This window comes from Phoca vitulina, unplaced genomic scaffold, assembly GCF_004348235.1.
Source record: "Phoca vitulina isolate PV1807 unplaced genomic scaffold, GSC_HSeal_1.0 scaffold57, whole genome shotgun sequence".
Taxonomy (NCBI): Eukaryota; Metazoa; Chordata; class Mammalia; order Carnivora; family Phocidae; genus Phoca; species Phoca vitulina.
In genome coordinates this window covers 5,019,573-5,042,866 of record NW_022589760.1, presented here as the reverse complement: position 1 = coordinate 5,042,866, position 23,294 = coordinate 5,019,573, and the positions used below count along the sequence as shown (strand labels likewise).

The 23,294-nt window shown below is 37.2% G+C and overlaps 1 protein-coding gene across 3 annotated transcripts in view; it reads left to right on the top strand.

The window, feature by feature from the left end:
• DIAPH2 (diaphanous related formin 2) overlaps nt 1-23,294 on the top strand; it is a 951,942-nt gene that overhangs the window by 709,949 nt on the left and 218,699 nt on the right. For all 3 annotated transcript variants that reach the window (XM_032390097.1, XM_032390096.1, XM_032390094.1), the window contains one exon: nt 1,394-1,558. In XM_032390097.1, coding sequence (XP_032245988.1) covers nt 1,394-1,558 — 165 coding nt within the window. The remainder of the gene's footprint in view (nt 1-1,393; nt 1,559-23,294) is intronic.

The window sequence follows — 23,294 nt, the reverse complement described above, 5'->3', positions numbered from 1 at the left end:
AGGGTCCTGGGATAGAGCCCGCATCAGGCTCCCTGCTCGGTGGGAAGCCTGCTTCTCCCTTTCCCACTCCCCCTGCTTGTGTTCCCTCTCTCGCTGTCTCTCTCTCTGTCAAATAAATCTTTAAAAAAAAAGAGAGAGAGAGATTGGGGTACTTGGGTGGCGCAGCCAGTTAAGCATCTGACTCTTGGTTTTGGCTCAGGTCATGATCTCAGGGTCGTGAGGGTGAGCCCTGAGGGGGGGCTCTGCACTCAGAGCAGAGTCTGCTTGGGCAGGGGGAGCAGAGGGAGAGAGAGCCCTAAGCAGGCTCCACGCCTGGCACAGCTTTTCTAGAGCATACTACTCAAAGTGTATCCAGGACTGGCAGCCTCAGCATCACCTGGGAACTCGGTAGAAAGTGTAATTCTCAGCCTCCTGGGCTCAGTCCCAGCAAACAGCAGTTTGGGTTTTAGCAAGCCCTTTGGGTGACTAAGGTTCTGGCGCTATAGCAGAATCTCTCCCCCTCTTTCCCATCTCCCTTTCTCTCCCTCCGTCTTCTCCCTTTCTCTTCATACCTCCCTCTTGCCTTCCCTCCTCTTCTCTCCCTCTCCTTCCCCTCTTCATGTGGGTTACACACACACACACACACACACACACACACACACACACACACAGCCTATATATAGAATTCACTGTGACCTCTCTCTAAACAGAATGTGTGTATTTAAAAAGAGAATTTTTTTTTCTAAGTTTTTTGTTGTTCGTTTCTGCCCTACCTTGTTCATTAAAAGATAACTGAGGCAGTTTTCTGGTATTTGTACTTATATGCTTTCATTTAGCAAACATGTTTTGCATGGTTATACATTAGATAGTTTTGCCTAGTTTACAAATTTTTGAAACCAATTAACCAATAAAATGACTCTAGCAAGTTATTGTAGACTGACTTGTGTCCCTGCAAAAATTCATATGTTGAAGCCCTAACCCCCAGAATCTCAGAATGTGACTGACTGTATCTGGAGATAGGGTTTTAAAGAGGCAATTAAGTTAAAATGAGGTCCTTAGGGTGTACCCTACTCCAATATGACTAGTGTCCTCATAAGAAGAGGAGATGAGGACACAAACACAGGCGGAGGGACTACCACGTGAGGATATAGTGAGAAGGTGGCCATCTACAAGCTAAGGAGAGAGGCCACAGAAGAAACCAAACTTGCCAACACCTTGATATTGAACTTCTAGCTTCCAGAATCGTGAGAAAATACATTTCTGTTGTTTAAGCTACCCAGTCTGTGGTATTGGTTATGGCAATCGTGGCAAATTAATATGTAAGTATTTATAAAAATGATGGTATCATTCAATCTTAACATCTAGTGTTTGCCTTTAAGATGCTATTGGGTCATGTTCCTTAACCGAAAGCTACAGCTTTACAAAGAGTGCCAGAGACCAGTATGAAAAACTGTTCACCATGCACAACAACATGCTAAAGCTCTATGAGAATCTTGGAGAATACTTTATTTTTGACTCTAAGACAGTGAGCATAGAAGAGTTCTTTGGTGATCTCAGCAACTTCCGAACTTTGTTTCTGGTGAGTAATACATCTTAAAGGATTGCAAGGCCTGTTGTTTGTGTTTTTTTAAAAATTTCTTCTGTTAGCATTTTATGTACCTATTGATCATATTGATTTCATGTTATAGTCCTTTACCAGGAATTGACAGATATTTTATACCTGTGACATAGGTAAAAATGGTTGGCTGGCTTAATATATAATGGGGACTTAAATGAATTATCTTCAACTTTAGATATATATGGGAATTTTTCTACTGAAATTTTATAAGAAAAAGAACGAATTGGTACTTAAATGATGTTTTTATACAGCATAGTATTATAATTTGACCTACCTTAAAAATTAATATCTAAAGTCATCTTTCACTTAATACATTAAAATGCTATGATCTGTGAGCAAGCTTTTGTCATAGTCTATATGAGAAATCAGTTCTAAATTAGACTATATAAATGACCTGAAATACTTACATTTTCTTTCATACTGTAGGTTCCTGTTTCAAACTATAACTCTTGGGGATGACAGTAAATATTAGCATTAATTAGAGATGGGTAATCAGGGTGCCAGTTACGATGCTAGAGGGAAGCAAAAGCTTTACTGTATAAATGTTGTGGAAATACTACTAAATCAAAAACTAATGATGTAATGTATGGTGATTAACATAACATAATAAAAAAAATTTTTTTTAAATGTTGTGGAAATAGTTCTCTGCATCCAGTGAAAAAGTAGAAAAGCACAGACTCCGATTATGATAGTAATAGAGAGATATGCATAGTAGTTGATATCAAATAAGTAAAGTTTCATGTATTTTAAAGAAGGAATTCTAGCAATTATCCCCAACAGGAAGATCAGTTAGCAACCGAATTCGTTGCAGTTTGAGGTACGTTTCTATCCCCAAAGCAGTTATTTGCTAAGTAAGGCTCTCTCTCTTGACTATGTTGCCCCATGAAATTGTTGGATTGTGGTATGACTTGCACAGTCTGTGAGATACAGATATTTTTGTGGAAAGCATTTGCTTTTATCTACTAAGTTAGGACATATAACCCAGAGCACATCCTATTTTTGGTGATAGAAGCTAAATAAAAGCTTTCATAAATATGATCATTTGTCTTTTTTTTTTCTGAGAATCTTAGCTTATTTTGGTCTTTGGTCTTTACCCCTTAATAGACATACATATTTACCTTTTTAGCTGGCCAGTAAGTAGTAAAATGTGTTCTGGCAATGACTTGCCCAACTATTTTCAAAACTTAAAAGTTATAAATATGACGTGAACCTATGAATACCTATGTTATATCTACTTGGACTGTTTTCAAGAAGAAAAAAAATATGTTGAAAAGGAATAAAGACTAGAAAATACACTTCAGTTGACATATTGAAAAGATAAATCCAATAAGTTATTTTTATAACATCAATGTCTGTGGGTAAATGGAGATAAATATAATTAATATTGTCAATCTCTATTAAAAAGTGCCTTGTTTTAACATGGATTGGATGTGAAAACATTGTGACATTAGTGCCCCTCACCTCCCTGATACACAGTCATAGAATAGAATTTGATGTACTCCCATTTTATAGCATTTAAGGACAATTCCTGTGTGGCAGCCTGTGTTTAATCATGTTAGCCAGATGCTTAGAAATCTTGCTAAGAACTAGAACTGTATTTGTATTACTTCCCGATCATAAGTTGTTGCGTTATTTTTTTAATGTAATGATGTCATTTTTAAGAAGACCTGACTCTACGGCCTGGTGCTATTACTAATAAGCTGTGTGAGTTTATATAAGTCATTTATCCTTTGTAGCTACGTATTTATTTATTAAAATGAAGTGATTTTACTCCTGATCTCTAAGAATTTATTCCTCTTTAGAAGTCTATGAGTCATAGAATTTCAGAGAGTAATGTGAATTGTATACATAAATAGGATATATTTGTCTACTGACTTCCTGAGTGTATAGCTTGAATACAGGGAAATAATTTGTCACAAATTATTCTCATTGTAAATAAGTTGACATTCTGGAGTCCAGTTTTGTGTACATTTATGTGAATTTCTTGAGATCCTGCTAAGATTGATTTTAAAGCTTTCAAAACAGGTAACCATCTCCTACAATGTGTCCTGGTCAGCCACCGCCGTCTGCCTTTCAGAACACTATTACTATCATTTTTTTCTCCAAATCATTATTGACTTGCTGGCATGAGAGCTAAGTGTACAACTTATTGGTTGTTTTGAACTTGGGTTGGTTATGTAACCTCCCTGGGCATCAGTTTCCTCATTTATAAAATACAGGTGATAATTCCTGACATTTCTTTCTCAGCACTATGTGAAAGCACCTCATAACCTATGCTATGCAGATGGAGAATATTATCAGCCATACTCTGTCCATCCATTTGATTATTTTTTATTGAAAATCAATTTGATTTTGGTAATGCTCTGGGTCCAGAGAGAAAAGGAAGAAAATAGTCTCTCTCTACCCATGAATGAAAAGACACAGACAGGTAAATACAATGTAATTTGATAGTGCTGCCTTAGCAATATCAAGGTGCTATAATAATGCAAAGGAAGAACTGCCTAACCCTGCCTGAGCTGGCCTGAGAAGCCTTCACAGAGAAAGTAACATTTGGGCAGAGTCAGGAAAAACCGTAGGTGTTTGACAAGTAAACTTTGACAAGCAGGTTTAACGGTTTTACACCTGACCTATAAGCTGAACACTCCTAAACCAACACCAACTTCAGTCAATCATTTGTGTTCCCCATGTTCCTATTTCATAGTGAGCTTAAAGTGATTTCACTCTCCCAGGGGAGGGAAGAACCCTGAAAGAGAGACAAAAATTGTAATCGCCAGAAGTTCCCATTTTCTTAGTGTTTTGTGTATTTGGCTTCAGGGTTCCTACTGCTAAAAACATATTGGACTATAGATGTAGGCAATAAAATACCAGTATTGCTGAGAAGAAAATAAGAGTTCTGATTCATATGCTACCAAAAATTACTTCCAAATGAGCTCAGAGTTTCATCTTGGGAGATCTATTTGGCATGTATAGCATAAACAAAAGGCACATACTAAAAAGTCTTCCTCAGAGAGATATCCTCTAAAGGATGGGGGAAATGGAAATAAACAAAAGGATTTGACATTATGGATTAAGACCTTTTTCAAAATAATCACATTCAAATTAATGAAAGCAAAATTGGATAATCTCAAAGAGATGCTGCTATATTAATTATTCATATCATTCATATTATATATTACTCAACTGAGGATGTTAAAGATATTCAAGATGAGTGTCCTATACATTAGCATGAAGATATATGTAATTGGAAACATTTCTAAATTCAGAATTAAGTCTCTCTTTCTAGTTAGCTTCCTGACATCTTCAGAGTTCAAAAAACTGCTTATAATATAGGCAAGATTAATTAATAATCCCTGAATTTAAGTTAAATATTTGATGGAAGAAAATAAAATTCCACATTTATAGAATGTCTGGATATCTTTTTTTGCTTATTATTCTTTATGCTTCAGTTAGTTCAAATAGTAGGCTACACAGTCTTTTTTCTTTCGAGATATTTTGAATAAAATATTCAAAATCAGTGAACCTTATATGTTTCACTGCCATGCAGTATCTAGCTTAGGCATAAAAATTAATTTCAGCTGTTGGGAAAGTGTTTGAGGCAAGTATTATACTTCAGTAACTTTCATAGCTCTAAAATTATAGAAAATATTTCTTTTGTATTTTAAATCTTTCAGTTTCCTGTTGATTCTGTGTGTTTTTGTTTTGTTTTTTAAAGAACAATATGTTACCCAGGCACTCAATTAATTTTTGTTTTGTGTGTGTTCTCTTTCTATAGCTCATATACTGGAAATATAGGAACAAGGCTTTACAGAATTAATAGATACATTTACATAAGAAGAAAATGTTACCATTACTATTAATCATGCTAGAAGATTTCCCCTCAACAAAATAAGTATTTGCTGCCATTCATTTGATAAATAAACTAACATTTTTAAATCACAATTTCCTTTAACAATTTTTGAACAGCTCTTAGATGAATATTAAAATCACTGTGTTAGGAGGCTAAGTGATAGCTATATTTATGCCATCATTCAGTCTTCTTGCTTCTATCTCCTAAATGTCTTAGAATCCATTCATTTCTCTCCAAGCCCACTGATGCTGTTAATTCTGGGCCTCTACCATCTCTCAGCTGGACTATTATAATGATGTTCTAACCGGTGTCTGTGTCCACTTCTCTTATTCTTCTAATCCATTCACCACATTAAAGTCAGGATAAAACTGAAAACAAAACAAGACAGTGTTACTTTCCTGACCTAAAATTCTTTAACGAATTCTCTGTAGCCTCAAGATGAAATCTAAACTGTTTCAAATTAAAGTGGCTTCTAAAATCAAAAGAACTATGGTTACTTAAAGGCCGGACCACCTATGCTTGGCTGACTGAGCCATAATCACTTAATGTGTACTCTCCTCCCAGACTGGTAAAAGTAAAGTATGAAAGTGGAAGCAGCAGAACAAGACAACACTTAAGTGTCTAAGAGGACCTGAGCGTCTTAGAACAGAGAGAAACTTAGGGAGCACAGTATTAAAACTAAATGAAGGCTCAGAGGCAAAGGTGTGATTGCCATTATGCCTTAATTGATCCCATATAGCAAGTATGGCATGGGGAGTTATGAAACTGAGGTTATTCTTATCTTCATTCTCATTTAGGGATGGTCTTCCTTCTGTCTTAAGTAATTGTCCTTTCAAAATCTGAACTTGCATGAGAGCTCCTTATGTACCCATGTTGGCTTATGGAGATATTTAATTTTGAGAAGCTCTCATTTCTCTCAAGCCGTGTTCCTCTTTATAAGGTCTCAATCATGTCTAAATCTAAAGTATAATTGAAAAGCCAAAGTGAACACCTGCATTTAGTTACAGTCAAAAGACTAAATTGATATATACAGAACATTTTTATTCATTCATTAAAGGCAATTTGCCTTTAAAGAAATGAGGATGGGGGCGCCTGGGTGGCTCAGTCATTAAGCGTCTGCCTTTGGCTCAGGTCATGATCCCAGAGTCCTGGGATCGAGCCCCGCATCAGGCTCCCTGCTCGGCGGGAAGCCTGCTTCTCCCTCTCCCACTCCCCCTGCTTGTGTTCCCTCTCTCGCTGTGTCTCTCTCTGTCAAATAAATAAAATCTTTAAAAAAATAAAAAAATAAAATAAAGAAATGAGCATGAATTTTTGCATGAAAAGATTGTGTATATAATTTCTGATCCAAGAAGACTTAAGTTATTTTGACACATTTTTAAACCTTCAATTTACAAAGTACTTGACATTTAAAGGAAACTTTAGTGCAATGTTATAAAAATGGTGGACTTATAAAAGAAACCAAATATATTCTTTAACAAAGGAGAGTCTTAATCAGTAATATAAACTCTGTTCTCTAAAGTTCCATCATCCAAAATCTTTCTTAGATGCTTCGTAATTTGATGTATCTTTGCTTTGCCAATAAAATGATAATTAATATTGTAAAGATACCTTTGAGAAACTGCAAAAACCCTGATGTGCCTCTCGAATAGTGTAGTTTTATTTGTAAGCTAAGTATCTCCAGGCCTCAGCACCTGTGAATTCAGATGGGGGGGTCACCTTAGTAACAATAATCCAGATATCCCAAATTATCTCTTCTTTACCTCCCCTGGCAGGACGCAAGCTCCCTGCAAAGTCTCCACTCCCACAAATACATCTGGAGTCATCTCATATGGCAGAACATGTTAGCTATAGTTACCACTTGACATTTGCTCACAGATATTTGAGTGCCTACTATTCTAGGGTGATGGGAATATAGCACTGACCGAAACAGACAAAGAAGCCCTGCCCTTCCTATCCTGCTGCAGCTCTGGCTCCCCTCTGCCTTTTGCTGGCAAAGCTGTATGGGGCTGCCCTCAGTGAAAATCCATCTGGACCAAGGTTGCAGTCTCCTACTGCTCTAGTTTTGCCACCAATCCTTGTAGTACCGTAGTGGTGTTATGCTCAGTGCAAAGGTAGCTGTGTTTCATAGCACACTTCATAAAAACAGTTCCTTTTGCTTCTCTTCCGATCCCATTCCCCTTGAAGGCTGAAAAAAGTTTCAAGTTCTAGAGACCTCAAAGGAATCCTAAATCCATAAGCCCCTCTATTCCCCTCCATCCTTCCTTTTGTTCTGTCACCTAGGCATGTATCTAACTTTTCCTAGAAGCCAGGGATAAATAAATTACCAGCATAAATCCTTTCATGCAAATAGAACCTAAGGGCCCACCAACTCCCTCTCTAATCACACACACACCCAGATAATTAATTCCCTTTGAGCTCGGCTGGGACCACCCTACCTATGTAGCCTTAGGTTTATTTTGATCTACTGCAACTCTTTGAAAATAGGCAATCCATGTAAAATATATGGTAACTCTATTACGCAGAATGTTTGACCAGAATTCCTCATTCACCAGCTGTGGCAGAGAACAGACTTTATTACTGTACTATACAAACATCATTGAATTCTTTTTTTTTTTTTTTTTTTTAAAGAAAAAGATGTCACCTATCAACTGTTGTATTCTGTTTGACTGCTTACTTTGGGTCAGGAGTAGATGTCCTATTTTTCTGATGTAATTGTTCCTTGTATAAAAGAAATAAATATTATATCGTAAGGAACTAAAGGAATATGTAATAATGGCATACATGATTTAAAGAGAACCCAAATTCCTCATGATAAAAATGCCTACTGGTATAAATGGTTTTTAAATATGTACACGCTTTAGATTAATATTGTAAAAATTTTAAATATCATAAATGTTTCTAAAATATTTCTGAAAGTTGTCAGATTGTTTATGGCAAAACAAATATTGTCCTTTAAAAATCTAAGACAATGTCATAGTTAACACTGAAAATATTAACAAAATCAGTTCAATGCCTACTTTTCTTATTAAAGTGTAGTAAGAACTAGAACCAGGAAACAAAATGCAGTACCTTTAGTTCTAGCAACACCTCACATAGAATTTTTCAAGGAAGTGTTTCTCATAAATACGTTATTATTGAATTATGTCTAAACACCAGGAAGTAGGAAAGTTATAAGATAAGCAGTAGGGTATACAAGCTGACCTTTTCTATCGGCCTTGAGAATGGCCAAAGCTATTGATAGTTACAACCTGAGCCAGAAGATCCCAAAAGCCAATTCTACGGGTACCACCCTCTCAACTTGCTGAGTTTATCTTCATTCTGCTTCGTCCTTATTTATCTATTTGCTAATGATATTTTATTAGAAAAGATGCCCTAGCCCCTGTACAAAGTAGTAGGAGGCAGGATTCTCCATGGAACCCTGCCCATGGAGATCCTTTTGCCTGATCTGACCACTGCTTCTTCTCCCCTGCCTTCACTTCTTCCCCAGTTGCTTTACCAACTGTCTAAGAAGATTTTTCCCTAGTGCTCCCATTTTGGCCTAGATAACCCTTCTGTGTGCTTTCATACCTTCATCCTAGCACATTTTGCCCTGTAATGTGTTCATTACCATATCCTCAGTCTTCACTATAAATTAGCCTACTATGGGTCAAACACAGGGCTGATCACTAACAACATATATGAATGACAATGAATTAATAAAACAGTGAATGAACCAAAGTACTAAAGATGAAAAATTCAAATGATGGCCCTCCAGAGCTCACATCCTAATGGGAAAGACCGTCAAAGGAACAAATACTAATGAAATGTGATACATCTATGCAAAGAGCTTATGAGCACAGAGGAGAGAGTCATTTATTCTGATTTAAGGAAGGCTTTGAAGAGGAAGTGACATGTGAACTGGGTCATCATTGTTTTGCTACTGTGTGGCCTTTCACATTTAGTCTTTTCCCTTTTCTTCTTTCCCACCTTGTTTGGTGTTTGTGTTTAGTGGTAAATATATATTGCTTTCTAGTTTTCCATGCTGAGTTCAGAGTGAAAAAGCAGCTATTTCATTTCTGGGGAAGCAGGTAATTATTATGATCTAAAGGTTATCCATCATATGCTTGGAGAAGCAGTGACCAAGCTTCAGTTACTTCTTAACAACTGACAGCTATCCTGAGCAATAGACCAATCGATGCAGATTATCTAGGGCAACATCCATTGCTTAAAGATTGACTTGTCTGGTGTGACTTTAGGGCAGTGGTTATGACCCAGGAATGATTTTGACCCCCAGGAGACATCTGGCAAGGTCTAGAGACATTTTTGTTCATCACAACCAAGGAGGAGGTGCTGCTGGCATCTAGTGGGTGAAGCCAGGGATGCAGCGAAACATCTTACAATGTACGTATAGCCCCCCACAACAAAGAAATATCCGGTCTAAAATGTCAATAGAGCCAAGATTGAGAAACTCTACTTTAGGGTTATCTGCTGAAGATTTTTTTTTAAATTTTCATTTGGAAAACAGTGTGAGATGATTCAAATTAGTAAGCAAAATTTATACCAGATAAGTTAATAACACATTTATTTTTCATATCAGTTTAATATTTTAATGATAATTTCAGTTGTCAACTTGATCGCTGTAAGGTTTGTTTTAGTTACTAATATTTTCTGTATCATTAAAAGATGTCCTGGTTCATATGGCTTGTAAAATTTTTATTTTATTTTCTTTATTTTTTCTGAGAATCTCTGATTTTCATTTTTTTAAATTAACATATAATGTATTATTTGTTTCGGGATACAGGTCTGTGATTCATCAGTCTTACACAATTCACAGCGCTCACCATAGCACATACCCTCCCCAATGTCCATCCCCCAGCCACCCCATCCCTCCCACACCCCTCCACTCCAGCAGCCCCCAGTTTGTTTCCTGAGACTAAGAGTCTCTTATGGTTTGTCTGCCTCTCTGGTTTCGTCTTGTTTCATTTTTCCCTCCCTTCCCCGATGATCCTCTGTCTTGTTTCTCAAATTCCACATATCACTGAGATCATATGATAATTGTGTTTCTCTGATTGACTTATTTCACTTAGCATAATACCCTCTAGTTCCATCCATATCATTGCAAATGGCAAGATTTCATTGTTTTGGATGGCTGCATAATATTCCATTGTATATATATACCATACCTTCTTTATCCATTCATCTTTTGATGGACATCTAGGCTCTTTCCATAGTTTGGCTATTGTGGACATTGCTGCTATAAACATTGGGGTGCACGTACCCCCTCAGATCCCTACATTTGTATCTTTGGGGTAAATACCCAGTAGTGCAATTGCTGGGTCATAGGGTAGCTCTATTTTCAACTTTTTGAGGAACCTCCATACTGTTTTCCAGAGTGGCTGCACCAGCTTGCATTCCCACCAACAGTCTAAGAGGGTTCCCCTTTCTCTGCATCCCCGCCAACATCTGTCCTTTCCTGACTTGTTAATTTTATCCATTCTGACTGGTGTGAGGTGGTATCTCATTGAGGTTTTGATTTGGATTTCCCTGATGCTGAGCGTTGTTGAGCACTTTTTCATGTGTCTGTTGGCCATTTGGATGTCTTCTTTGCAGAAATGTCTGTTCATGTCTTCTGCCCATTTCTTGATTGGATCATTTGTTCTTTGGGTGTTGAGTTTGATAAGTTCTTTATAGATTTTGGAGACTAGCCCTTTATCTGAAATGTCATTTGCAAATATCTTCTCCCATTCTGTCGGTTGTCTTTTGGTTTTGTTGACTGTTTCTTTTGCTGTGCAAAAGCTTTTTATCTTGATGAAGTCCCAATAGTTCATTTTTGCCCTTGCTTCCCTTGCCTTTGGTGATGTGTCTAGGAAGAAGTTGCTGCGGCTGAGGTCGGAGAGGTTGCTGCCTGTGTTCTTCTCAAGGACTTTGATGGATTCCTGTTTCACATTGAGGTCTTTCATCCATTTTGAGTCTATTTTTGTGTGTGGTGTAAGGAAATGGTCCAGCTTCATTCTTCTGCATGTGACTGTCCAATTTTCCCAACACCATTTGTTGAAGAGACTGTCTTTTTCCCATTGGACATTCTTTCCTGCTTTGTCGAAGATTAGTTGACCATAGAGTTCAGGGTCCATTTCCGGGATCTCTATTGTGTTCCATTGATCTATTTGTCTGTTTTTGTGCCAGGACCATACTGTCTTGATGATTACAACTTTGTAATAGAGCTTGAAGTCTGGACTTGTGATGCCACCAGCTTTGCTTTTCTTTTTCAACATTCCTCTGACTGCTCGGGGTCTTTTCTGGTTCCATACAAATTTTAGAATTATTTGTCCCATTTCTTTGAAAAAAGTTGATGGTATTTTGATAGGGATTGCATTAAATGTGTAGATGCTCTAGGTAGCATAGACATTTTCACAATATTTGTTCTTCCAATCCGTGAGCATGGAACGTTTTTCCACTTCTTTGTGTCTTCCTCAGTTTCTTCCAGAGTATTCTATAGTTTTCTGAGTACAGATCCTTTGCCACTTTGGTTAGATTTATTCCTAGGTATCTTATGGTTTTGGGTGCACTTGTAAATGGGATCGACTGCTTAATTTCTCTTTCTTCTGTCTTGTTGTTGGTGTATAGAAATGCCACTGATTTCTGTGCATTGATTTTATATCCTGCCACATTACTGAATTCCTGTATGAGTTCTAGCAGTTTTGGGGTGGAGTCTTTTGGATTTCCCACATAAAGTATCATATCATCTGCAAAGAGTGAGAGTTTGACTTCTTCTTTGACGATTCGGATGCCTTTTATTTCTTTTTGTTGTCTGATTGCTGAGGCTAGGACTTCTAGTACTGTGTTGAAGAGCAATGGTGATAGTGGACATCCCTCTCATGTTCCTGACCCTAGGGGAAAAGCTCTCAGTTTTTCCCCATTGAGTATGATATTTGCTCTGGGTTTTTCATAGATATCTTTTATGATATTGAGGTATGTACCCGCTATCCCTACACTGTGAAGAGTTTTAATCAAGAAAGGATGTTGTACTTTGTCAAATGCTTTTTCTGCATCTATTGAGAGTATCATATGGTTCTTGTTCTTTCTTTTATTCATGTATTGTATCACATTGATTGATTTACGGATGTTGAACCAACCTTACAGCCCAAGAATAAATCCCATTTGGTCGTGGTGAATTTAGTAAACGAAACAGATGAACATAGGGGGGAAAAAAAGAGAGAGGCAAACCATAAAATGGACTCTTAACTATAAAGAAGAAACTGAGGGTTGCTGGAGGGGAAGTGGGCAGAGGGATGGGGTAAATGAGTGATGGGTATTAAGGAGGGCACTTGTGATGGGCACTGGGTGTTATATGTAAGTGATGAATCACTAAGTTCTGCTCTTGAAATTAATATTGCACTATATGTTAACTAACTGGAATTTAAATAAGAACAGCAAACACAAGAAGAAAAATAATAATAAAAAATAAAAATCATGGGGAGTAGAAATATAAATAGAAAGCATTATTCATTTGTTTTTAAGTTATACTTCCCTATTTGTTTTCTGTCTTTAGCTGGAATATACTTAGATAAGACATCTCTGTTTTTCCAGCTTGCTTTTTTATTTGCTTACTTTTTCTCATTAATTACTGTTTAGTTTACTGACATTCTAAGCTTAATGTGAATGGGGAGAATGAGACAATGAACTCTAAGCATAATTATTAGGAAAATTATATTATGTATTAGAACATAATAAATGCTGAAGAAAACAATTGTGCCAAATGGAATGACCACATGAAATTGGCTGAAGGGTTTCTGCATTAGTCTTAAAGTTCCTTGTACAGTCAATATTTTAGATTTAGATTTTGGCATTATAGTTTTTTTCTTAAGTATAGGAATCACTGAATTTTCCTGTTTAAAAGACTTCACTAGGGGTGCCTGCGTGGCTCAGTCGGTTGAGCTTGAGCATCTGACTCTTGATTTCGGCTCAGGTCCTGATCGCAGGGTTGTAAGATGGAGCCCTGAATCGGGCTCTACGCTCAGCACAGCGCCTGCTTGTCCCTCTCCCTACCCCTCTACCCGTACCCCTGTTTGCTCGTGGGAGTGCACGCACAGGCTTTCTCTCTCTCTAAAATAATTAAATTAATTAATTAATTTTAAAAAGAAAAGACTCCACTAGTTACAATTAGATGATCTTCATACAAATTCTTGTTTCTTAGGCTGTATATCTTTATATGGTATAGGAGAAATAAAAATGAATTCTGTCCCACTTGAGAGAAAGAGTCTTGCCAAGGACTTTATCATCTCAGTTAAATAATCTTAATATTATTTTCTAGAATATGGATGCTATGCAGACATGATCTTTACCTAGAAGTGTGGCACGCTGCCTACTTTTAGACATGGGTCAAATTCAAAACTTAAAAGAAGAAACTAATGAGAAGATGTCCATCCTTTTCCTAATAATATTTCTAAAGCTATGGCTCTTGTCCTTGTTAATTAAGTAAATTAACACCTGTCCTTTTTCAAGAGACAACAAAACAAAGCAAAACAGTGCCTCATTCAAATACTAATTCAACCTCAGTGACTTCTTCCCCAAGAAAGACATTAACATCCTTAAATGAGTTTCTAGACAGGAAGCTCTGATAAAAGATGGGATTTATAGTAAAGCATGTAGTGGGATAAAAGCATAGTTTTAGTGGCAAAAATATGAAAAATTATAAAGAACTTAACAAAGTTATTTAGTTCATCTTGGATTCCTTTCGCCTTGTTCCTGTTCTCTGCCAGCTGTCAGCTAGTTGATCTGATAAACTAATGCAGTACTAATGTGTCACTCGCTCTGTACTACATAAGTGCCCTTTAAACCCAGGACAATGCCTTAATCCCTCAGAGCAATTCTACTGTCAAGAACTTCTTGCAGCCTGGCTAGCTGACAGAGGAAATGTTTGGGGGAAAGGCAGACATGTTTGTACTTCTGAAAGAAAGTCATGTACATAGCTACCTAACCTGCCTGGGTGTAGGATTTTTTTCCCCCATCAAGGACATTCTACAAATTAACCTGGCTGTTGGGGTCTTCTAATTCAAATTTTACAAATTTGTATCATTTGGTAATGGCTTCCCTTGGGATCTAGATCAGGGATCAGCAGTCTATGACCTAGCTGCTAAATCCAGTCTGCCCTCTGCTTTTGTAACGAATGTTGTGTTGGCACAAAGCCACGCCCATTTGTTTATATATTATTTGTGGCTGCTTTCACCCTACAATGGCCGTGTTGAGTAATTGAGACAGAGTCCATGTGCCACACAGGCTGAAATATTTACTGTCCAGCATGCAAAGAAGGGTGTTAAGGTGAGATTCTGATAGGGAAATTATAGAAAACCAATATACTCTCTTGCATTTTAACTTTCAAATGCTGTCTGTCCTTAAGAGGGGGTAGCTTTTGAGAAGGTGGGAGTTAAGAGTTTCATTGGAAGAGATGTAGTATCAGCTTGGCTGTTGATTTCCACTTTCCTTTCTAGGTGACATTACTTTGTTATATATTGCCCCTGTGGTAGAATTACTCCACTCATCTTGCATTGTTAGGGAGGATGACTGCAGAAGTTAACCCCGGGTTTAGTGTGTGAGACCTAGGTCATGCTTAACCAGTAGTCCTAATCTCACTTATACATCCCTGGAGACAGAAGATACTTAGTACCTATATTATATTAAGTACACAGTATATGCTTTGTAATCCAGATCCCCTCCAACTCTACCTTATAGCGCAATACACATACAGCCTCATTAGTAGAAAAATCCTTTGTCATAACATGGGCAGGATTTCTTCATTTTGATTTTTAGTAGAAATATCTCCTCAGTCTATTTATTTAGATGCCCATCCTTCAGTGTTAATTATGAGCAATACCAAGGGTCTACCCTTGGTCCTACATAATTTTTCCAGGGAAGTTCATATCTACTCTCATGGTTTATACTCATTCCTAAGCTGCGATATTATTCTTCAGTTCTAGACTCAACTTTATTGTCTCTTTGATGCCTCTAACTAGATTTCCCACAACTATCTCAAACTCAGAATATTCGAAATAGAATTCATTATGTCTTTTCCCAACTTATTCCCATTATTCTCTGTTTTGGTTAATGGAACAACTTGTTATCTTCTCCCTCAGTGTTCACATTTGTTCAATGCCTGAATCATCATCCTTTAACTGCCCTAGTTTTGGTATTTATTGTCTCTCCCCTGGACTACTGCAGTAACCTTTTCAGTCATCCACCCTCCAAACTGTCTTTATACCACTGCCAGATATTTCTTTCTAAAACATAGGTCTTATTGGGACACCCACCTTCTCAGAAATCTTTAATGGCCTCTCATAGGTGACAGTAAAGTCTAAACTAGAATCCTTCCAACCATTATCCTTTTCCTCTGTTTGCAGGGCTCACAATCTCCCTTCCACTGGTGAAATCATTTTCATCTTTCAAGACTCTATTCAGTGGCTATTTTCTCCCTTACAGCTTTCCTAGTATCTCTTCCCCAACTCCAAGGAGAATTAATTTCTCCCTATTTTGTGTACTCATATCACATTATTAATGTGGTGTTATAATACCCCACTCATTATAATTGCTGATATGCAGATCTGCCTTTTTCTTTACGCTGCAAGTTCCTTTGGAGTAAATGTACCTCGATTTTCTTTTAATTTTTATCACACAGCAGAGTGTGGCACATAGAAGTAGTGGGTAAATATTGATCAGTAACTGCATTTATAAGTGATAATCATGCTCCTCCTGTGTGAGAGATCTAATAATAAATGGCCTTTTGTATTAAGTGTTTCAAAACCCTCTAGCTCTCTCTCCTTCCCTTCTCCCTGCCCTGTCTGCTACTTAAAAAAAAAAAAAAAAAACACGTTCATTACATTTTAATGGCTCCTTTGACTCTTCAACATTGATTCAGCAAATATTTTACTAAAGTACTTAAACTTGTCTACATTGACCCCATCACTCTAAGTTGTGAAATCCCAAAGTGTACTGTATTTTCCATGTATAACTCTTGATTAGAGCTATCAATAGGCACAAGAAGTGCCTTGTGTTTACTCCATTTTATTTGTACATTCTGGTGTTCAACCCCTCATTTGTCAGAATCACTTTGTGATTTACTATTCACTTGTGACTATGACCCCTCAAATCTTCACTATTTATCCATACCCAGCTACTCCCCTGCTTACGTTTCTAGGCTTTTTTTTTCTTTATGATAAAAATCATTAGAGAAAGAATATTCTTCAAACATATATCTGATCTTTCTACCTTCTCTAAGTCTTGCCATCTTCAAAGACCCTTTGAAGAGAATAAAAAATTCCAATTTTTCTCTGTTGGAGAGTTGCTTACTTTAAAGGAAGAGAAATAGTTACAAATTTCACAAGATAAAATCTAGTCTTATTCAATTTGTTAAGTATATCATAGCTTAAGTATAAGCATTCACAATATGTAGAAAGTAACATTGAGATTTCATTGTACTAAAGTATCCATAAGTCAAAAAGGCATATGGAAGTTCTCATTGAAAGAAATCAAATCTAAAACATGATATATATTATTACAAAGTTTTGTACAGGAAGTAAAATCCAGTGTGTCTGCGAACTCCCTAATTCCCATAGTAAGTTATTTGTCCAACATGCCAAGCCTAATGGCAAAATCCCTCTATACCAATAAATAAGGCAACTTAAGCAGAAGATGCATGATGAAGCCAGAAAACTCCTCTATAAATAATGGCATACTATCTAGGGAAGAATGAGATACAGGACAGGTCAGTAGATCATTAGCATAGTAGGAAAAGTATATTCTCATCAGTAAGTAAGCAGTGATATTTACTAACTCTAGGTCATGATCAAGGATAGAATCACAAGTGAGATACATTTTATACTGTGGAATGTAGCTCATATACACATAGAATGTTTTGTTTCCCAGAGTGCAATCACCATTATATAACAGTGTCCTTATTATTTCTAGTTTTGAAAAGAGGATCTTAAATAATAATATTGGCTTCCAAACTCTATTCTATCCAAGCCCAATTTTGAAGTGATCCACACTATAATATTGTTTTCAGATATTTTCACAAATCGACTCTTTCTGGCTTATACCAACCGTAGATTCATGGTGTCAAAGAGAGACGAGACATTGTATATTCCTTTTATTTTCCTGTTTATAAACTAATGACTCAGACAGATATACCTATAGAGCCAAAATATCCTAGAAAATAAACTGAGGAATTCCCTGTGGGTTTATCTCATAACTCAGGCTCCTGGCTTGTTTTCCCAACCCCTTTAACAGCTAACTAGCTAATCTTTCAAATAAGCTTCTAGAAAAAGCAGTTTTATAACTTTACTTGATTCTTCTGCTTTGCCATCTTTGCTGTAAAGTTCTTTTTAATTCTCATAGTTTCTTTTCTTAGAATTCAAATTCAGGGCCTATCATTCTGACTTCTGGAAATGTGGAAGATATCTAATAAGCTTCATCCTTTCAGTAAATATCCAGTTCATGTCCCTGGATATAGTTCTATTCTTAATCCTATTTTCCCTGAGCTTAATTGTCCATCTTGTGTTTCTGGTTTGGCATTTCCCAAACTTTTAGCACTCTTCTTATTCTTCATCAGACTTCTTTTCAGTTTTTTATATATCCCTTAAACAGAGGAAGATCCAGATATGTATGTGGGGCCTGAGTTTATACAATTTAGGAGGAATCATTTCAGAGAAAGAATATAAAAATAACTTTCTTTTACAAATTTTACAAAAACACATTGCCAGCACCCCTCCCATGCAAGTGAAGGGTACTGATGCTTTTGCTTCATTAGCTTCCTGGTGAATCTGTCTCTACCCTTAGCATTGTTCTGCCCATAAATTAAGCACAGCTCTTTAAAAAAAGGCCAAACTGTCAAAAAGGATAAACCCAGGTAAGAACATTGTTATCACATGTGCTAATAAGCTAGAATTTATACTAAATTAACCATCACTATCTTCATTAATTAAGAAATAGTTATTGCACGCCTCCTTTGTATTAGGTGCTATATTTGGCTTATACTTAAGAGTGTGTATCTAAATATAATACTACACCTTAAGCAAACCAAACCAACTTACTGCCTGCTTTTTCAGTCGCTGTTAAACTAAGCCAAGACTGAAACAAGCATGCATAAAGGAAATATATGGACATCTGAATGCATGTTAAATATAAATATACATTAACATTATATACAAATGTACACATATACCTTAACATATACAAGAAAGGATGAGTGCCTCTTGTAGTGATGGTTAATAAAGCCGGTTTTGGGGTCTCCAATTTAATCTGAAGGAAGAGAGGTTTAAAGGTATACTCTTTTTCTTCTAATTAATGAAAATGGCCTATCCTTTGTCAATAATACAGCATGGAAGTGTAAGGTTAACTTCAGGATCGCTGTAACTTCTAGGGACTGTGTTGTCATTCTTTTCCGTGTCTCATCCGTGCTCCCTTTTTTATTTGTGTTGCTTGTATTCTACTTGTTGTTTAGGGTTATATATATTTCTCTACATATGAAAATTACACTGATTGCTCAGACAACATCAATACAGGGAAAGGTGCTACCCCATAATTACTGGAAGGACATCAATATTTTGGAAAGTAGGACAACAACTCATCAAACAATCACTTTCTACTTATAGAAGAGCACAGAGTTCTGACTGGCAATCAAGATGGCTTTGTGAAAAGCAAATTGAGCAAAACCATTTTAATTTACTTCTGTGGAAGAATCTGTGCCTTGCAATCCAAGAGAAAGAAATCTCTGTTTATTTGCTAAGATTTTGATTCCCTCTCTTGTGACATTCATTCTCACTTTTGGCCGGAAAAAAGTAGGATCTAGACTCTAGATTCTAGAATACTGTTTCAGCTGACAGTAAAATAGTGTTCCAGATGAGTGAGTCTGGGAAATTGTCTAAAAGAGGACTAACACTAGCACTAGAGAACTAGTGCTTCTTTGGATGGCTCCTAAGTGCCAGGAGCACTATGCATATGAAATTTTTTTGGATGTGTATGTTCCCTCAGAAATAGGATCCGGTTCAGTTAGGAATTAATAAAATATAAAATAATTAAGGGCATCATGCAGGTAGCATAGAGATAAGAACATGTACAAATTCACTAACCATAAATCATCAGTATATGAGGTGTGGCTATTTTTTAAAGACAAATCAGAAATGTGTAGAGTCAAAGTAGTTTTACTCTCCTTGTGATCTTAATTGAAAGATAATGACATTGCCCTAAGTATTTTCAGAAATGCCTATTTTTCGTTTTCCCTGAGTGTTATATAGCCTATGCTTCAGATCTTTTCAGGCTTACTAAATCTTTGCAATTTGAGGGTGGGCTTGAATTTTGAAAATAGCCAAAAGTGATATTAAGCTAAGTTTTATGAAGAAGATATATGATTGAACTGGATAACAAAATCTCTGGTCAAAAATATTGTGAATCTAAAATAATGAGACTGATTTCATTTGATTCAGTGGTCAATTCTGAAAGAAGAGTTATAGTCACAATGTAATGGCTCTCCCAAAAATAAGCTTATGGCTTCCCAAGGTGGCTATTTGAAGAACAGGATATATGGTTTCAACAGATATGTTGGAACCAATCTTACAAGTTTACAATTGCACCTGAAAATGTTATAAAACAAATGCTAGGGGTGCCTGGGTGGCTCAGTCATTAAGCGTCTGCCTTCGGCTTGAGTCGTGATCCCAGAGTCCTGGGATTGAGCCCCGCATCGGGGCTCCCTGCTCGGTGGGAGGCCTGCTTCTCCCTCTCCCACTCCCCCTGCTTGTGTTCCCTCTCTCGCTGTGTCTCTCTCTGTCAAATAAATAAAATCTTTAAAAAATGCTATATGTTAGGGAAATTAAGGCATGGAAAACTGGAAATATACTTACACTACATGTTGGTTAGCCTATCTCTTAGGTTATTGTTTCCAGTTTTGTGTATTTTTTTGTAAGGGTATATGAGGATGGAGAAGCCTATAATTTAAAAAATAATATCCAACCAGTAGAGAAGACTCGTAGGAAAACCTAAACATTATTGAATTTTAGAAAGAACTCTGTGAGAGGGTTGTTATTTTAGAAAATGGTATTGAATGGCTTAATTTGGAGTCCAAACAAATTTGCCTAAGGGACTGTCTGACCCTGTCCCTCCCCCGAACCTTTACCCTACAAACTGAAAAATTCCCCTGTGTTGCATTTGAGGATTAGCCTCACTTTTATGGAACTCAGGCACCGCAATGGTTCCTGAGGGAAAGTTATACCTCCGTGAAGAATTTTTTTTTTAAAGATTTATTTATTTACTTGAGGGAGAGAAAGCATGTGAGCCGGGGTTGGGGGGAAAGGGCAGAAGGAGAGAGACTCACGCAGACTTCCTGCTGAGCATGAAACCCCACATGGGGCTACATCTCACACCCCCCAGATCATGACCTGAACCCAAATCAAGAGTCCAAAGCTCAACTGACGGAGCCACCCAGGCGCCCCCTCCATGAAAAATTTTTTAAAGAAGATATTGACTAGGTTTCTATTTCTCAGCAGCCAATAGACAAGATAAGGGCTTAAGAAACTGACAGCTTTTAGTTAGACATAAGGAAGTATTTTCTTTTAGAAGTGATTATCAGCATAGGTTCCTGCAGGAAGTCATGGAAACCTATTCACAAGCAGAAGACTACAGCAAGCATTTCTTGAGGGCCCTTCCTGTTCTGAGTCTATATTTCTACTTGTCAAAGTAATTTGATATTCTTACCCAAGTCTCCAAGGTGCTTTTCAACCCACCCAAATTGGTCTTATCAAAATCCTTATTGATTGTGCTGCCTCTTCCATCTTCTAAGATGATGACGGTAATAAGGCAGTAAACTCAGCTCTCAGACCTGTAACTTATCACTTGTTTTGTCCTTTCCCGACACCCGTACCTCCCCAAGATGTTCTCCCATTAAAATATTCTATCAGTCACTTTAGAATTTCAGTTTGTTATTTGGTTTAAAATAAAAATTTACAAAAAGTTATAAATTAACTTCCTATAGCTGCTCAAAGTGCTTTGCAGATTTTAATTAAGTTCAATAGAGGCATGTCGATTCAATTGTTTTTCTTTCCTAGACGGAAAGGGAGATACTTAAATACCTACCAAGAAAAATATGTCTGCAGAAACCTGCAGCATTTGAAAACCTTTTCCATGCTGCAGATTGTAGATTAACTTCTAGCTAATCAGGGTTCTGCATTCTAATGGACTGTGACAGGTGAGGCACTTTTTCCTCCAACTTCAGATCACATGTTTTTGCAGTTGGAAGGCAAATTTTAAAAAGAAGGCCTTGGGGATCACAGCCAGCCTTCATTATTGGTGCATGACCGCTTTGTAACCAGCTGCAAGTTTAATATCCAAGGAGATTTGCACATAACAGTCTTTTTTTTCTTCTCATTTTTAATAATTTACCCATGAGATTCTCTTCACGACTGCACTGGTGTGCAAAGATCTGTTCGTCTGTCAAACCTCCAGATATATACAGCATTGGAAAGATGCATTAATTTTTTATTTGTTTCCTAAGGAGGCTGAACAGTAAGCTGGTTATGCTGAATACAAGAGGGCTACTTCAGTGAACATGTACTAGAATTCATTTAACTGTCTCCCTCACCTGCAGCAGATCAGTTTCTTCTATGAGTCTCCTCTCTGCCAAAATGAAGTCATTTATACAAATAAACTCAAGGAACTTTTCTTTTTTTTTTTTTAAAGATTTTATTTATTTATTTGAGAGAGAGAGAATGAGAGAGAGAGCATGAGATGGGGGAGGGTCAGAGGGAGAAGCAGACTCCCCGCCGAGCAGGGAGCCCGATGCGGGACTCGATCCTGGGACTACAGGATCATGACCTGAGCCGAAGGCAGTCACTTAACCAACCGAGCCACCCAGGCGCCCAAGGAACTTTTCATATAAGCCTTCCAACGGAACCCAAGATGGTTTTGTCTTAAACTGGAATATTACTGGGAAACCCATGTATTACTAATGTTTGTGCAAATATCTCATTGAAAACAAAGATCTCATTTTTAAAATTAGAGCACATCTTTTCTTTTAACTTTGGATGTCCTGTGTAAATACTAATCTCTACACAAATGAATTTTCACTGCAGAGTGTTGAGCTGTGTTAGCGTGGCAAATGTCATGGATACCAGACCTCAGAAACACTAAGCACTGGCATTTTTAAGAAAATAAACGTAGGGTGCCTGGGTGGCTCAGTCGTTAAGCGTCTGCCTTCAGCTCAGGTCATGATCCCGGGGTCCTGGGATCGAGTCCCACAGCGGGCTCCCTGCTCTGCGGGGAGCCTGCTTCTCCCTCTGCTTCTGCCTCTCTCTCTGTCTCTCCTGAATAAATAAATAAAATCTTTAAAAAAAAAAAGAAAAAAGAAATGTAGAGGTCAAACCATAACCTATGGATGATTGGGAAGAAAACCACCACTCAAAGGTAGATAATGTTTATTTCAAGGCCACTAAGATTCTCCACAATAAAGAAATAAGAGATGTGTAGAGAACTATGTGTAGAGATGTTCCTAGTAATTTCATGTTTTGAGAATTTCCAGGCTGGAAACTATTATTATGTAAATAGACTAGCTCCAGCTGCTAATTCTTAGAAAATATGAAGAGTATCTAAAGTTTAACTAGGTTTTGACCTTTTATGTTATGAAGACTCCAGTAGGGAAGAGGGAGCTAGGAAGTATATTGGGGGTTATTTTATGTAAGGTGATCAGGGGAGGCCTCACTAATGAGACATTTAAGCTGACTTGATGGTGCTGAGAGCAGAGGGATCACAAGCGTAAAGGCGCTGAAGGAAGGAGACTACCCAGGGAGAAGATGAGGTCAGAGAGGTAGCGGAGGGCCAAATCATGTAAGGCCT